This window comes from Phalacrocorax aristotelis, chromosome 2 (genome assembly GCF_949628215.1).
Source record: "Phalacrocorax aristotelis chromosome 2, bGulAri2.1, whole genome shotgun sequence".
NCBI classification, from domain to species: Eukaryota; Metazoa; Chordata; class Aves; order Suliformes; family Phalacrocoracidae; genus Phalacrocorax; species Phalacrocorax aristotelis.
The window spans coordinates 25,322,921-25,341,285 of NC_134277.1; the positions used below are offsets into that span (position 1 = coordinate 25,322,921).

General features: G+C 40.6%; 1 protein-coding gene across 1 annotated transcript in view; it reads left to right on the forward strand.

Moving 5' to 3' along the window:
* The first annotated feature begins 575 nt into the window (after positions 1-575).
* LOC142052543 (pituitary tumor-transforming gene 1 protein-interacting protein-like) overlaps positions 576-18,365 on the forward strand; it is a 33,825-nt gene continuing 16,035 nt past the window's right edge. Inside the window, exons 1-4 of the mRNA XM_075082790.1 lie at positions 576-740; positions 5,224-5,276; positions 11,392-11,500; positions 15,357-15,465. Coding sequence (XP_074938891.1) covers positions 635-740; positions 5,224-5,276; positions 11,392-11,500; positions 15,357-15,465 — 377 coding nt within the window. The 5' untranslated portion in view covers positions 576-634. The remainder of the gene's footprint in view (positions 741-5,223; positions 5,277-11,391; positions 11,501-15,356; positions 15,466-18,365) is intronic.

Sequence of the window (18,365 nt, forward strand, 5' to 3'; positions counted from 1 at the left end):
CAATACCCACCCCACTACAACCTCCTTTCAGGTAGCTGTAGAGAGTGATAAGGTCTCCCCTCAGCCTCCTCTTCTCCAGACTAAACAACCACAGCTCCCTCAGCTGCTCCTCATAACACTTGTTCTCCAGACCCTTCACCAGCTTTGTTGCCCTTCTCTGGACATGCTCCAGCAACTCAATGTCCCTCCTGTAGTGAGGGGCCCAAAACTGGACCTAGTATTTGAGATGCAGCCTACGGAAAGGTCATGGTAAATTTTCACATTTGTCTCCATCTCTTTATTCCCTTCTCTGGCCAGCTCTGACCTGGGGATACCTTTGTTGGCTCTGTTGGCTCTGGCAGCCCGCTGGCCACCCTCACCAGTAAGCAGGAGATGGGGCAATGGCTCCTCGCCACACCCCTGCCCGCACGGGGACCAGAAGCGTCCACGCAGCAAACGAAGGAACAAGAGAGGGTCAAATCAACAGACCGATAAGCCTGGAGGGAGGGGAAAAGTCCTGCCGGGTGACAGAACCGGGCCACAGGTGACCGAGACACCCGCCCCGAGGCCCCCGCCCCCGCCTCGAGCCCCGCCCCCCGCGGGGCCGTTGGCGCCTGCGCGCGGCCGGAACCTGGAGGAGGAGAGCGGCCCGGCCATGGCGGTGCTGAGGCGGTGGTCGCTGTGGCTGCAGGGCTTGGCGCTGGTGTGGGGCTGGGACGGGACGGGGCTGGTGCACTCCACGACCACGGCGCCGCCGCGGGGTAAGGAGGGGCGGGGAGCCGCGGGGTGGTGCGCAGCCCTCCCGTCCTCCCCGCGGAGGGGCCCGCCGGTGGGTGCGGGCGGTGGGGCCTCCGCCGGGGCCTTCCCCTGCAGGGAACCGCGCTCGCCTCTCAGCGGGGCCGCGGGAGGGACGGCGGAGGCCCCCGCTCGCCCCGGGGCCTGCGGGAGCGCCGTCCGGAGGGGTGGGGAAGCCCGGCGGGGTTTGCCTTAGTTCTCGTCCCAGCCCCGGAGCGGCTGACGCTGTGTGACGGGAGGGCGGCCACTCCCGAGCGGCGGGCTCCTGGCGGCCGGCCGAAGGACGGGGCCGCGGCACCGGGGCTTGCGCTACTGGGTGGCTGGTGGGGCCGCGGGGCTGTCGGGGGTTCTGCTGCAGGGAGACAGCAGTCGCCTAGGTCTGCTCTGCCCTGACTGGCGGTGAGGGACGTGGCTTGGAAGGAGAAACTGGCGAGATGCCTTTGCCATCGTGTTTGTTCTGTTCGTGTTATCTCCTAGCTGCTTTGGGAAAGCAGTTGGTGAAGCGTGTCCTCAAATTTGGTTGGCAGTTTGGTTGGCAAATTTGGAGCGGTACATGTCAGGTTAGCTTGCACTAAATTAGAGTATCTCAAGTGGATGTTGGCACATGGTTTTTAGAGTCCAATTTGAGGTATTTTGTGTCTTCTATGGAAGGGTTTCTACACAAGAAGGAAGTATCCAACTTTGTGAGATAACTAACTTGAGGCAGATGAGAAAGGGAACCGTGTTTCTCAGAGGAAAGAACAGAAGGTAGACCTGCTAATAACTGCAAGTTAATCAGTGTCTTTCAAGTTCTGCAAAACAGAGGTGAAACTAAATGGTTTGGTTGGAGCCGAAAGTTGGGCTGCATTGTTAGTGGAGTTGTTTATGGATTCCCTAAGAAAGAACTTCTTACTATTGTTATGTGAGTTTAGGAATTTGCTCATGACACAAAGTTGCTTGTTGATAAGGACAAGAATCGTGATATACAGAAAGATGTGGGTGACCTTCAAAGAATAAATATTAGAAAAAAAGATTCAAGTGAAGAATAAAGAATAGATTTTTATGCCATATGACTAGCATTGTAATTTTAATCTTAAATTGGAATAATTGGAAAAAAAATAGGGAGGTAGACTTGTTGACTGTCAGATGCATCTCAGTTACTGAAGTGATGCTTTCATGAAGAGAGAGATGGCAGTTCTATGGTAGTTCTCTAAGACTGTGGGACCTTGTGTGCCATCCTGTTTAATTACTCTGCAAGTTCAGCACCTCTGTGCAACAGAGTTGGACTGGCAGAAAGCTGGGCTACAAAGGTTGCATTGTTCCCTGTTTGAGAAGATATGTAGAAAGGCATGGCTGTAATTGCTGGAGCAGAAGGAAAGTTGAGGGGGAATAAGATTACTTGGTGAAAGTACTCATAATAGTAGGAGGGAACAACTGCTTAAGTTGAAGAACAGTGTTGTCCTGAGAATGGGAGCAGAGAACACATTAAAATAAACTACCTATGAATAAGCTCAGTGTAGATGTTGAAAGGTTTCTGAGCAGTCACACTGAGTTTCTTCAGTGGAATATATGTCCTGTCCCCATCCCCCTCCCAAAAAAAAGTCACTGAGCTTAAGGTTGTATGGCAGTCCTCAGTCTTTAGTGTATGCTGGTATAGAGCCATGTCTTCCTAAAAAAATAATCTCTGTGTCCGCTACCTTCATGCACAAATACATATTGGAAAGGGGAGGGGGGAAAGCTGTTTTTAAACAAGAGTTTTATTGTCAGTGTTGTTCTGTTTTACCTGTGTTTTGTGGAGGAACAGCCTTTGTTCTGTGCAGTTACCTTGGACCATGAGTATGTCTCCTAGAAAGTGAGGCAATACAGATAATTTGTGTATAATTAACTATAGTGCAATTCATGTATGTGTGGGCAGAATTCTAGTCATTAAAAAAAGTGCACGAACAGTGATAGCTGTATTTCACTAGATAAGAAAAAATCTTCATACAGCTACAGGTCGCTCTGTACAAGGTGTTACACTAAATGTTTTTAGTGAAAATTACACTGCTTATCAAAGTAATGCATCCACTGCTTGGTAAACCAGGCTTGGTATGTAAAAATGAGAAATGATTTTATTACATATTAGCTGATTAATGCTTATGTTATATGCCATTGTAGAAGGAATGATTATGCTTTATAAATACTGCTTAAAATGCAGTGTGAATTATTGTTGGTGTGGTGCTATGGCTTACACTTTTTTCCCCCCAGTAAAGATCATACAGTAGTCCCTTGACATATCAGAAGGAGACTGTCAACTTGATGTCTGTTTGAATTAAAAAAAAAAAAAAAATCTCAAAGTTTGTTTTTTTTTTTTTTTTTGCTTTACATGCTGGTACAGGTAATGCTGTAGCAAGGTGGACTGAGGAGTTGTTTGTTTTTTTTTTTCTTCTTTTTCAGTTTGAGAGGTGTTTTGTTTTGTCCTCTGCTCTTGTGGAGAGTACTGTAACTGGTGGGAAAGTTATTTATCTTTAAGTTTTGTGACCCAGAGAAATATAAAAATTATATTTACCGTTCTGCTTTTTAATCACTTATGGTAATATATTGCTGTTACAAAATGTAATATAAAGATGTGTTGATTTTTGAGATGTTGTGATATATTTTAAGTATTTTTCATTAAGACTCTTCTATGCTGTTCCTTAGAATAAATAAATAATAGAAGTCTAATTTTTTTCATTTAAACCCCAGTCTTTTGGTTATATGGCAACATAGGTTATCTGCTATAATACATCAGTAGGAAGGCAGTTAAAGAAGGTAACCTCACAAGCTTTTCATGCTGTTTATTTCCTTTGATAAGAATCCAAGGAACGTTATATTTCTTCATTTTGCTGTGGATGATTCTGTTACTGAACACATAACCTAAACCACTCTAAGGTCCCTGCTGTACTTGCATGCTTCTGACTGTACTTCCCTCATTCATGTTCAGAAAGCTGGTTTGTTTAGGTGTTCTAAATCTTAAATTGAAAATGTAATGGAGTATTTTTATAAGCATGGTGGTACTCCATGTGGAATAATCCTATCTCAAAATCTTTGAGTTTAAACTGAGAACTATTTCTAAATCTGCTTTTCATGATTCTTCTGTGAATTGGTGTATGGGCCTTAATGCTTAGGCTGTTTCTCAGCTCATTGGTACCAGTACTAATGTTAACTGGTACCCGATAAACCAGTCCATGTTTTTTCTAAACAGATATATTAATTAAACTAAATATAGTGGTGCATAAAATGCATTTAGTGTTAAGAATTAGTACTAGAAAAGTATAATATTGAATTATGAAAATAGAATATTGAAATATGTAATTATCCCAAAACATGCCAAGAATTTAGCTCAAACAGATAATGGCTTATGACTAATGCAGTTATTCCTTAAAAGTAGAATTGGATTCCTGTTTTGGAGATATTTTCCACTCAGATGACATATGTGGAAATAATTTAGAGTTGAATAGACTGTTTCAGTTGGAAGGGACCTGCAATGACCATCTAGTCCAACTGCCTGACCAATTCAGGGCTAAGTTAAAGCATGTTATTAAGGGCATCAAAAGTTAGTTTCACTAAATAATATTAAAAATTATCATAGGAACTACAATAATTGGGAGAAAATCCAGGTTCAGACCAGGAGAAGAAACTTCCTCTCATCTGTCAAGTAGTTCATCTAGGTCAAGACTGTGGCATGTATGTGGTCCTGTGGGTAGCAGATTATGCTGTGGATAAAGTAGACCAGTCTTATGATGATAAGCATGCAGGACTTCTAAATGAAAGTCATAACCTTTGGCTGGAATCCTCTGGGAATGTGAACACTAGTAAGTATTTTCTTTTCTAGGATAGGAGGTGCTTTCTAAAATCCAAGGAAAATATTGACTCCTCTTGATCACTTGGATTCTCAAACTTCTGTCAGAGTTGTTGTTGGCCTCTTACAAAATAACTGTGTCCTATGTTTGGAAATATTTTAAAATTGTTATTTAAAAACATGGTATTTGGAGAGCTTTATTTAAAAAATACAAAACAAAACTTTTTTTCCCCCCGGAAAAGTGTTGATATCTATGGAAGGGGGACCAAGCCTAGGTGAGGGTCAGCCTTTGCTGGCTTCCAGAGCTGTAAAACTTGGATTGTTCTGTAAACTGAAGTGTAAAAGCCTTAACTTCAGCAGAGATACAGGGAGGCTCTTGGGGTTTTTTCTCCCATGTTGTTTTCAGAAAAAGTGAAACCGCAGTAAGCTTAAATTGTTTCCTGAACTAGGTCAGAGGTCAAATTTAAATACTTTGTGTCTCTGTTTGCTACAGTTCTCCCAGAACAGAAATTTTGAGCTTTCATTGTTTCAGACAAAATTGTTGCTTGTATCCAGAAGCAAAACAAAGAAAAATCTAAATATTTTGTTAAGTACTGACATTACTGAGGAAAAATAATTATCATCTGTGTCTATTTTGGTTTTTTCCCTAGCATGTTCAGAGTTTTCCCAGAGGTCCTGTGAAGACTGTCTAAATAATGTTTCGGTAAGACTTTTAACGTCCTTCTTGATTGAGAATTTGGTAGTTGGGGTTTTGGTTTTTTATGTGGGGTTTTTTCTGTGGTTTTTTTTTTTTTAATATGAATTCAGATTGTTGGGGTTGGTTTGGCTGTTTGGCAGTTTTGTTTTATTTTTAATGGTGAATCTAGTCAAACTACCCTTAATAAGAGGAAGTCTGTTCTTATTTAAATGGTAGAGTGAACTGATGTGCTGCTTTCCATGTCCCCTATGATTTGGTCACTCAGGGTACTTCTCTGCATTATCTGGAGAGGATGGACAGCGTAGAACCCAGGCTTCCAGTTTGTGCGTTCAGTGCTTTCACAGCACAGCTGAGTGAGTTGATGTTGCTGCTGGTTTAGACTTGTCCTCAGTTTGCAAGCCGCACTTAGTTAAATTTCCTTCTTATACAAGGGCTAGGTAAACTGAACCTTATGTGTCTAATATGCCTTGCATTTCTTATATGCTGAATAGGAGAACTGGAAAATTAATGTAAATAAACTAGAAGTGCCTTTCTTTGGAGAGGTCCCAAGCAATGCATTTAACTGAGGCGGCCTGGATCAGTACTTTGTAGATGTTCAGGCATGTTGGCCTCTCCACCAGTTACATCAGAATAAGTGCATTAGCCTGCCAGGCTACATCTCTGTTCTGGTAGCAAAGTGTTTAGATTTCCCATGAGATTGCAGTAAGGCAGACATTTAAAACAATAGAATTTGTTTCTGTCCTCAAAACCTTTTTAGCTCCACCATAGGGGTTGTGATAAGTATACAAAAGGTGTCTGTCCCTGCAGAGTAAAAGAAACTCCTCTATTTAAAGTGAGAGCCTGGTTTGAATTCTAACTTCAGCTGTTGCTGACAAGAAATATTTCGGTAGTCTTCAAGTTATGTAAGTTACTGCAAAACTTCTTCAGCAGGGGAAATTGGGAAATATCTAACCTAACTTGTTTTATGCTTGTCTTATGCATATTTTGTTTTTTTTAAATGAAAATACTAATTGCCTTGATTTGATGTGGTTATTGTGTGTTGTCAGACCTGTATATTTGTCATCATAAGAATGGCATTGTGTAAAGAGCTCTTCATCTTCAAAAGGAAAAGTAGGAAATGGAAAATATAGGTCATTAAAGATTAAATGTTCAGCACTACCACTGGCATGACTGCCACTTCAAATAAGCCGCGCTGCAGATACATGAGCACAACTTTTATTAACCTGAGAGCTGTGTGCTCACCTTGTGAGGGAAATAAATGCTTTAGCTGTGCTTGTGTACTGAAGACACTAAAAGAGTTATACATTATTTTCAGAATCCGTCAAACCAATGACAGTGTCCAGACTTGTTTTCGTGACAGAATGATGGATGATTCAGGGCAAGTGCTTCAATAGCATCAACGTTAACTGTGAAGAAAGGAGTTTAGCCTTGATCCAGACAATTTGCACATACATAAAAAAAAGAAAGGCTACAGAACAAAGCCAGTAGCTTTTGTGTGAGCGATACAGACGCCAAGGATTGCTGAAATTGCTTTGTTTAATCACTTCAGTAGAAAAAAATATCAGGTTTTCATATTGGTGATAATATAGATGGCAGCAGCAGAAGAAAATGAAGCATTTGACTAGATAAAAACAATCCCAAACAAACCTTAAAATGTAGTAATGTAATTCAGTTAAATAGACTTAGAATTAAAAATGCTCAAACTTTGCTTATCATAATTATATTTGGGTTGGTCTTTAGAGTTGAATGATGAATACCTATTTTCTCATGTTTTTATCAATAAGTTCTGAGTAGTAATTTCATAGATACAATGTTGCATTTCATCGTATTCCTTACCATATGGTACACTAAAAAACAACTTGTGTTTTCATTAGAGCTGTTGAATTCTGAAACTCAATTTACTTCAAAGAAATATTTACTGCTGTGACTAGCAGATTACTAGGTAAATGAATATTTGAGAACTTTATCTGTTACCAGATATGTAAATATCTATTGATTAAGATCTTAAGAGGGTTTTTTTATGTTTCTAACTCCATGTGATGGTGTATAAGACAAAATATGTAACACGAACAGCAGTTGAAGGTAAGACTATATTTGGAAAATTTGGAGAATTTTCCAAAGTCTCATTTTTAAATCTGAGTAGTCTACCAACATGATTTGCCCTGCAGTTATTTATTTTTGTCATTCTCATCTTTGTCCTAATACAAATATATAGAATCTAAAGTCTTGATTTTGGGTAAGCTAGGCATTAAAAAAAGAGCTAACGGCTATAGGAAATTACATGATCAATAAATACACCCAGGTTTTTTTACTGGAGGAAGGGTGGGGATAATAGTTACTTCCTCTATCTGATTATAGAGGAAGAAACATTCACTTTGTGTTCATAGTTATCTTATCTCTTTTAATATTGAAAATGTCCTTAAAATGAGTGTGGGCTGTATTAGTGATGTTGCACTTGATTATCCATGTGACAGTCTACTAAACATAAAATCAGTGATATTCATCAGAGTTCTTAGCATACTCTGCAAAGGATGTATGATTTACCTCTATATAAAATAAAATCTTTTTAGTCTTCATTTTTAAGTAATACAGATGAAGGTCGAATGTAAGGAAATGTTTTACCCCTGGGTGTTTAGGCTTTTTTCTAACTTGATTTTGACAATTACCTAAATTTTTAGCATTGGGAATGAGTCAAAATATTTTCTCTTCAGCCTCTGCACCAGTCAGTAGCTGTATCAGGTATTGCCTTTTGGGCTACACATGTTTTTAATAGTTATATGCAGTAGCGTCCATCAGAATGATACAGTTAACCTTTCTGTGCTCCTGGTTGTCACTAACAGTACAGAGTCACAGAATGGCAGGTGTTGGAATGGACCTCTGGAGATCGTCTTGTCCAAACCCCCTGCTTGAGCAGGCACACCCAGAGCAAGGGGCACAGGAACACATCCAGGCGGGTTTTGAATGTCTCTAGGGAAGGAGAATCCACAGCCTCCCTGGGCAGCCTGTTCCACTGCTCTGTCACCATCACAGGAAAGAAGTTTTTTCTCATACTGAGGTGGAACTTCCTGTGTTCCAACTTGTGCCCATTGCCTCTTGTCCTGTCATTGGGCACTATTGAAAAGAACCTAGTCACATCATCCTGACACACTCTCTTTAGATATTTATAGGTATTTATGAGATCCCCCCTCAGTCTCCAGGCTGAACAAACCCAGGTCTCTCAGCCTTTCCTCATAAGAGAGATGCTCCAGTCCCCTGATCATCTTGGTAGCTCTCTGCTGGACTCTTTCCAGTAGCTCCCTTTCTTGAACTGGGGAGCCTGGAACTGGACACAGTACTCCAGATGTGGCCTCACTAGGGTGGAATAGAGGGGGAGGATAACCTCCCTTCGACCTGCTGGCCACACTCCTTTTAATGCATCCCAGGATACCGTTGGCCGCCTTAGACACAAGGGCACATTGCTGGCTCATGCTGTCCACCAGCACTCCCAGGTCCTTCTCAGCAGAGTCGCTTTCCAGTAGTTCAGCCCCCAGCCTGTACTGATGCATGGGGTTGTTCCTCCCCAGGTGCAGGACCTTGCACTTGCTCTTGTTGAATTTCTTGAGGTTCCCCTCAGCCCAGCTCTCCAGCCTGTCCAGGTCTTGCTGAATGGCAGCACAGCCTTCTGGTGGATCAGCCACTCCTCACAGCTTGGTATCATCAGAGAACCTGCTGAGGTTACACTCTATCCCATCATCCAGGTCATTGATGAATATGTTGAACAGGACCAGACCCAGCACAGGCCCTGGGGAACACCACTAGTGACAGGCCTCCAACCAGACTCTGCTTCTCTGCTGAGAAGTCATTCAGGTTAGAAGAGACCTCATGAGTCATCTAGTCTAGCCTCCTACTCAAAACAGGGTCAACATTACATTCAAATATGTTTAACAATTACTTCTAGTGTGCCACCTATTACTCATTATTTTTGAACCGTTAATTCTTATTTAATAATCTAACAAATAAGCATATTCTCATCTAACATCCCTGATTAAAATTGAACCTTAGGAGGGCAGCGTTTTTGCAAAGATTATTCTGCCACCTTAATTATTTTTGTTGATGTGTCTTTATGGGTATGTTTGACTTGTACAGTCTACCAGCTACAAAACATGAATAAATTTTTCTTGTCTCTTTCTGCACTTTTTTCAAGAGAGCAGAATCTATTACAGTTTGCTTTCATATTTAACATTTTCTAACCCTTTAAAGCAAGATAACAGACTTTGTGCAATTGAGGATGTATGACAGATGTTCTTGATAGTACTGTTAGATAAAGCATTGTTCCTGGATAAGCTCTTTCTAGAATGAATCCTAAAACACCCCATTCTGTCAAGGATTCCTTTTACTGTCATCCAAAGCTGCTTCACTTTTGTGTGGTAAAGAAATTTTGAATTAGTATCTGTTTTAACAAATGAAAAATAAAGCTTCTTTTTTTGTGGTGGGTTGATCCTGGCTGGAGCCAGGTACCCACCAAAGCTGTTCTATCACTCCCCCTCCTCAGCTGGGCAGGGGAGAGAAAATATAAGAAAAGGTTCGTGGGTTGAGGTAAGGACAGGGAGAGATCACTCAGCAGTTACCATCATGGGGAAAATCCTCTATTTGGAGGAATTAGTTTAATTTTATTACCAATCAGAGTAGGGTAATGAGAAGTAAAACCAAGTCTTAAAACACCTTCCCCCACCTCTCCCTTCTTCCCAGGCTTAGCTTTGCTCCTGATTTCTCTACCTCCTCTCCCCCAGCAGCACAGGGGTGTGGGGAACAGAGGTTGCAGTCAATTCATAGCATGTTGTCTCTGCTGCTCCTTCCTCCTCCGGGGGAGGACTCCTCCCACTCTTCCTCTGCTCCAGTGTGGGGTCCCTCCCACAGGAGACAGTCCTCCATAAACTTCTCCATTGTGAATCTTTCCCACGGGCTGCAGTTCTTTATGAACTGCTCCAGTGTGGGTCCCCCGCAGGGTCACAAGTCCTGCCAGCAAACCTGCTCCAGCATGGGCTCCTCTCTCCATGGGTCCACAGGTCCTGCCAGGAGCCTGCTCCAGTGTGGGCTTCCCATGGGGTCACAGCCTCCTTTGGACATCCACCTGCTCTGGCATGGGGTCCTCCGTGGGCTGCAGGTGGATATCTGCTCCACCATTAACCTCCATGGGCTGCAGGGAGAAAGGCCTGCCTCACTGTCATCTTTACCACAGCACCTGGAGCACCTCCTCCCTCTCCTTCACTGACCTTGGTGTCTGCAGAGTTGTTCCTCTCGCATATCCTCACTCCTCTCTTTGGCTGTAGTTGCTGTTCCCCCTTCTTAAATATGTTATCCCGGAGGTGCTACCACCATCACTGATGGGCTCAGCCTTGGCCAGCGGTGGGTCCATCTTGGAGCTGGCTGGCATTGGCTCTACTGCACATGGGAGAAGCAGCTCCTCACAGAAGCCACCCCTGTAGCCCCCCCGCTACCAAAACCTTGTCGCACAAACCAATACAGCATGATGCTTAGTGGTGACGTGAAAAGCAGAAATGTTGTGCTGGTATTGTAACTGCAATACATGTAAGACATTTAAAATTTTAAAAAATCCAGGTACATAAGTGTGCACAATTAAGATACCTGATGGACTTTGCAATACAGTTTGGATAGGGCTGTATCTTTTATTACCTTGCAGCAAAACCTCATGTAGAATTGTAAGGGTTATTCTTTTTCTTTCTGTTGTTGATAGTCAGATATGGGGCTGAAGTAAGGTTATAAGTGTATCTGTATTTATCAAAGCTACTAGGTGTTTTAAAATTCTGAGCAGTAATTTTAAACCCAAAGCCATTTTATCCTCAGATATACAGAGTACCTCAATATGTTCCCAAATATTTTCAGGCTAGTGTAAATACTTATTACCCTTACCTATAAGTACAAAATGTACTTATTCACAATTCAGTTTAGGCTTACTTAGGAATTGTATCAGGACTTCCTTAGGCTTTATACTACAAAGCACTTTCAATATATCTGTACAGTACTGTATGCACTTAAGAATTCTGTCTGTGGAGAGGAGCACTAAATTGTAAACTGGTTTTGAAGATCAATAACTTGTTGGTTTTTTTTTTCTTTTGCACAGTGCCTTTGGTGTTACACCAACAACACTTGTATTGATTACCCTGTAAGAAGCATTCTGCCACCGTCTTCATTATGTTCGCTCTCAAATGCTCGATGGGGAGTTTGCTGGAGTAGGTACTAATTTTACTTTTGCTGTAGAGACTTATTTATGAGTGTTATTAGATTGAAGTAAGACTACTGCTTACTAGAGCTGTACCCTGATAATTTATTTGGCGGGGAGGAGGCAGTGGTTATGACTTGGAACTGTGATCCCTAATCTTCTGGATTTATAAAATCGTTGTTGTTAAGGGTTCTTTGTGAACAGCCAGTGCAGTTAGGCTGATCCAATGGCTTTAAAATATTTAGTATGTAGTGAAGTTCTGTTGATGCTGAAGTCTAGACTGGGAACCACTGATGTTGGCATGTTCCAAGTATTTTATGTATGTAGTCAGAATTTACCTGTTTCTTAAACCATACTTCTGAGGTACAAAGAAATAAGGTCATACTCCATTGACAAAGGGCAATCATTCTTACCTTTGTAAAAATTTCTTAAAATGTTGGATGATATGCCTGGATCTATAGTTTTTAAATAGTATATTCCAGTGGCAGCAGTGAACCACTGCCACAGGAATGGAGCCACCCAAAAATGCTTGAATGCTGTTTTTCCTTAAACAACTGAAAAAAGTGTGGCCTGTGGGTGCTGAACGCAGTACAGTTAAGGTTAAAAAGGAAGCTGCAGAGTGCCACTGTAGAATGTAGTGCTGCACCATTTAATTGTTCTTAGATTTCCTTTTGCATTACTAAATACATTGCAGTGCATATGCTGCCATTAGGGTGAAATCTTTGGAGCTATTTTTGCAATACTGTGTATACAGATCTAAATCCAGAGCAGACTGGAACAGAGAACAAATAAGACATTGGAAAGCTTGTCATATGAAATAAGAATACATCTTCAGTCCAGCAAAGCAAAGGCTTACTGCTTTTGATGTATTTGTTCGTGAACACCAGGAGACTAAAGGGCAAAAACAAGTGGAGATGAACTCTCAGTGACTATGTTATCTGTAAAGTAGAAGAAAGTTATCACACTTAGAGCAGTGAGGTTATGGAGTAGTCTTTAAATTGAAGTAGCAGAGGTAGAAGATTGCTGTTAAAATGGAGCATGCAACTTTCTGAACTTTACTGCTTCATATAATCCGTGCAAACCGAGGGACTAGATTGGACAATACAAGAGAACTTTGCCAATTCTTTGTTCTTAGCAGAAGGGCTCTGTACATTTTTCTGGGAGAGAAAGCATTTATGCTTAGACTTTTGGAGTTTTTTAGAGCTACAGAAGGTTTATCATTTCACTGATAAGACACTCTTTATAAGGAAATTGGGCTTTCAATATTAAATGCTGTCACTATGAACTGTTAAGCAAACTTTTTTTCTGGAAAAATGGTGGGTTGACTCCTGCCAACAGCTAAGTACCCACACAGCAGCTTGCTCCTTCCCTCCTGTGGCCCCAGTGGGATGGAGAAAGAAAATGGGAAGAACAAAAGCAAGGAAACTTATGGATTGAGATAGACAGTTTAACAGGTGAAGGAAAAATGGGGGGAGGAAAAAAAACCCACCAAAACCAAGCAAAGGAAATCACTTGCCACCTTCAGCTGCCAGACTGATGCCCAGCCAGTCCCCAGACATTAGCCACCCTGGAAGCCAGATACCCCTCCACCCACTTCCTTTTCCTGAATATGGCATTATATGGTATGGAATATCCCTTTGGCCAGTTTGGGTCAGGTGTTCCCTCCTGACTTTGCTTATCTCTTGCCTACCTCCAGCCCTACTCACTGCAGAGAACAGAGTAGGGGGGAAAAAAAACCTGAGAAAAATCTTGATACTCTTCAAGCCTGTTCAGCAACAGCCAAAACATTGGTGTGTTATCAGCACTGTTTTAGCCAGAAATTTAAAATACAGCATCATACCACCTGCTGTGAAGAAAGTTAACTTGGTCCCAGCCACACCCATACAGAAATGCATTTGTGTCATTATTGGTATCTACTGATACTAAGGGTGTTCTTGGCAGTTTACTCCTGCTGTAGAAATGGCTTCTAGCTTGGGTGCCATTTGTATTCCTAGACTGAATGCAGCTGAAACAGAGAATGGAACACATTCTCAGCAGAAAAAGGTAAAAGTGTGGGGAGGGAAACAACAAACCCCCCAGATATGTATTTCCTTAATAGATTTTTTTACAAATTATATGCAGCAAGATGCCATGGGGATATATAGTATTATTGAGACTGTCCCCTTCAGACACAGCAGGAAAACTAATTACCTTGTGAGCATGCTGGTGTTTTTCCTTTTTGCCAATAAAATAGAGATGAGTGTTGGCTCAGTGTTCCTGAAAATGAAGCTGAATATTGCAGCTCTCAAAGTCAAAAACAAATGACTGGCTTCCAGTTACAAGTTTTATGGAATAAGACATGTTGACAGATTATTAACTAGCAGTGAAGCAAAAAAGAGCAGTGTAGAAGCAACAATACAAAGTAGCTTAATTGTATATTTTTTTATGAATAATAAGCAAATGAAATAGTGGAGACAGGAAAGCAGATTGAAAAATGACAATCTTTTTCTGCACTCTGTTAATAGGTTCAAAATATCTTTTTTCTTCAATGAAACAACATTTAAAGTAAATAGTATACTTCAAAAAATCAAATGGAGATTAAAACTGCTTTTTGTTTTTGCTTCACTGAATGAAGTATATTTAATTGCTTGTAACTTGTAGGGGAGTAACAATGAAAAATGGATATGGTGAAATGTGTTATTTTCAAAACTTACATGTTCAGGGTTTACCTGTGTATTATAAGTAGAAACTATGTATTAATCTGTATTATAAACGACACCCAGTAAATTATATCACACAAGCAAAAAAAAAAAAATTGCTGGGATCTAATCTTTGGCAAGATCTGTGAAGAATATTCCTCGGCCTGATGCGAGTTGGTGAAATCTGTAGAGAAGTACCAGACTTTTTGGCTTGTGCATGTGATCAGAGAGGATACACCCTCTGAACTTCACTTGCTAAATTTAACTGTCTTATCACTAGTGTCCTGAAGCAGTAGACAGTGCATGTGCAGCACTTTGTATTACTGCAGCAGCATGAAGCTGCTCAATCTGGCACAGTTCAGAGGGTCTTATGTGGGGGAGGGGAGAAAACAGCTTCCCTGTCCCTTCTCCACATCATGCTTTAAAATAGACAGTGTGGGGTGTGTGTGGGAAGGGGTGTTTGTTTTTATCTCTGTTGATACAGCTTCCCTGACTGAGTTCATTTTGTCCTTTTTTAGGTCCTTTGAATAACTCCTCAAAGTCATGTCTGTAGTGTTGCTTATATCAGCCCTGTTTGCTTTCTTCTTGGGCCTTACTCTTTTCCAGGACATCAGTCAGCTACAGCTGTTTTGGTGTATGCAGTTAAAATAATACACCCCACCCCCCATTTGTTAACCTTTGGATGTAGGTGATGACTCTCTGGACATAGAAAATGATTTAGGAATTTTATGGAGAGTTTTATATTGGCTCCTTCAAATCCTCTGACATCGTGGTCTTATTTCATATTACTCTTCCTCTAAGTGATGCATGTAATGTGTATACACTAATGCTGCATCTATATGACTTCTTTTGTTTATGCTGTACATGGGCTAAGGTTGTGACTGGGAGGACAGAACTGTGGAAACACAACAGTAGATATATATCCTTTAAAGTATTACAGGATGACTTTTAATAATTCGGTATATGTAAAGAGCAATTTTACTTAATGTCTGTTCTGTGTAGATTATGCATAGTAGCAAGATTCTAACATGATATGCTGAGTTTTAACTGGGGTAGTCGTGCAGAATTGTGTTTGATTTTTTTTTTTTTATACAGCAGTGAAAAAGTGCTTGGGAAGAAGGGGGAGAACTATCAAAGATAAATGTTAATGCTGGAGTCTAACAAGTTGAATATATTCATATTTTGCAGTAAACTTTGAGGCTTTAATTATTGCCATAGCTGTAGTTGCTGGACTCATTCTGGTGTCTGTAGCAGTCTGTTGCTGTTACTGCTGTTACTGCAGAAGGCGTTCCAGGAGGTAAATACATATATTTGTTTCCTTTTCTAACTTTGGGTGTGGGTCCTCCCTACCTACCTACAGTTTTTACTCTCCAATATACTAAGAATCTTTTCATTTGGAAGAAATTTTGATCACCGTGTTTTATTTGTTTGAGACATAAAAAAAGAAGAGGTGTTTAGTGACAGGTAGTATGAAAGTAGAAATGATGCTGGATTAACACTAACCTTATTAGGGGTAGCATCACAGATATGTTAAGTAAGCTATTGCTTTACATTTCTATATTTTATACTTCCTTATTAAGATTGGACATGAAAAATTTCAATGGCCAAATAAATACTTGCTTCTTGTGATAACAGAACAAATAATTTCTTTCAGGGCAAGCTCATGGTACAGCAAAAAGGCACCAGGTGGGTAAGAAATAACTGAGCACCAATGTTCTACAGCACTCGGTATCCATGCTTCAGAGTTTGCTCTGGGATCTGTCAGCAGACAGTATCTAAGTGATTAGCTGTCTTTGCTGATTTGACAAAGCAATCTCAATCTAAGATGATACTTTTTTTGCTCTAAGATACTGAGTGACTGACTTATTTTCAAGTAAAGTAATACTGCAAAAACTTAAGTGTTTTTTAGACCTTGGAGGCCTTGTAAAACTTGTCTTTTTTTTTTCTTCCCTCCTACTAGCTTACTTCTTTAATTGGCTAGTATCCTTCAAAGGGAGGGAAGTAGTTGATAAGCAGGTAAAATAGGCAAGTCAGTGCTTCCATGGGAAGCGATCAGGGTTTATTCCCTAATGACATGTCTGGAAAGCCTTGTTTATTGGACAGCACAATATGCTTCCTTGTGTCACTGAAGTTTTAGAGCTCAGGTTTCTGGGCAGTGTAGTTTCAGCTAGCTCTGTTCCTTTTGTCCTTCAGTACTACTCATGTGAACTAAATGTGGACCTTATTTCCTCATCTGAAATAATTTCTGTACTCGGGTACCTGTAGTTCATTGTTCTTGTTTGAAAAAACACAACCCTCAAAGAATTTATGCAGCTGTACAGTGTTTAGTGCTGACCTTCAAGCCAGAGAAGTATGGTACACCTGTGGCTTTCAAAAAAGGAGAAAACAATTGTAAATAGCATGTCTCCCTTCTCTGTTCCCTGAGGAAGATACATGCACCTATTCTACTGGTAGACTGGTATACCAAATCTGTCCTACTGCAAAAATTGGTAACGCTTTAGCCCTGTGCTGATAAGCCTTGAAGTTGTATAGAACTGTTTTAGATTTTATGTACGATCTGTCAACTTCCCCTGCAGAAGAACTGAGTAGGCCCCTGTGGCTGACATGCCAACAAATAAACCTTGATTCCTGTGAAGAGAGAGGTTTGTGCCAGACTTCAGTTTTAGTGGTTAAGTCGTCAATCAGTAGTGTAACATCTAATTCCAGAAATAGAGGGTTAGTTGACAGTCATCTTGTGCCAGAACTCCAAAGGTGTCAAGCTTAATCTTCTGACACTCAGAGGATTTAAAGGTCTTGTCAGAGTGGGGTCCAGCTTATTTCAGGAGGATTCAGAATGTATTATTTTACTGGAGCCTGATACATTACCGTCTTTAAACCCACTGATTCTCAGCAGGAATTCTTTTGCTGTCTGCAAAAGTTTGGGGACTCCTTTTCCACAAAAGAATTTTTTTAATGAATTAGAAGAAGGAAAGCTTGTAGAAATCACAATGTAGTATTAGATCTATTTTACTGACTTGTTACAGGTATTGTCTCAGAGCTCAGGTGCAACCTTGCTTTATAGAAGCACCAGGATTCCGTCTGGGAATTTTTAAGCTGTGGGGTTTCAGTGTTTAAGAAGCCAGCACTTACGTTTTCCTTGATCACAGAGAATACTTAGGTGCATCAATCCCCACATCAGTAACATAGCTGGCTCACCTGAGTCCATCCCTACCACAGGACTCCTAGGGCTATTGGTGCATTGTCTCAGTTCATTATTTTTATCCTATGTTTTGACTTTAAGAGTCTGGTTCCATGTGCTTGAGAGAGAACTTTCATGAAACTATACCGAAAAGACTCTTTTGAACTTCTTGACTTTAACAACCACTTTTTAGAATTTTTATTATTTCAAATTTTCTGAATTTTGAGGAAAAACCTCAATTCCTTCAAAGTGTCTAGAAATCAGAAGATATTTAATGCTCCTTTTAATTATAGGGAAGAAATAGATTTTCTGAGTCCTATACCAGTGTTTTATTGTTTTGGTGGGTTTGTATTTTGCACCACCAGTGAGCAGTGAGCATAGTTATTAGACACTGGGTTCTCCAATAAAGTAGTTTTACAGAAGGATGCCCCAAAATGGGAGTTTCTAGTCTTCCTGGACATGCTAATATGAGGAATTGTTTAGCTTTACAACAGGGTCTAACATACCTTTCCAGTAAAGGTGAGCTGCTCCACATGTTTCCTGCTGCTAAACTCCCCAAGATTTTTCTAACTCTTTTCATGGAAACAAGAAAGAAGGAATGAGAAAATTTGTATAGGAAATATTAAATGGAATCTGAATTACTGAGTTCAGTAGTTCAGATGTTCAAAGGCATGTATGGACCAATTGAGCAGATGGAAAAAGTGAGTTCAGATTTTAAATGCTGGTATCTGTAAATTTTGTGTTAAAACATTTGACATGCTATAATTAACCACTGGATGTCACTATTGCTTAACTCCTATGTTGGTTGCTGCAGATGTGTGGCACTATAACTATCCATTTCTCTATTAGCAGGTGTGTCAGTATTGTAAATATTCATATCAAACATCTTCAGATAATGCATTCAGTTTTGAAAAATGATTAGCACCTGGAAAAACATGGCAGGTGTCCATTCACTAATGCTGAATTCTGCCAGGAAAAAAATACAGACAAATAAATATTATTTGGCATTTGCTTTAGAG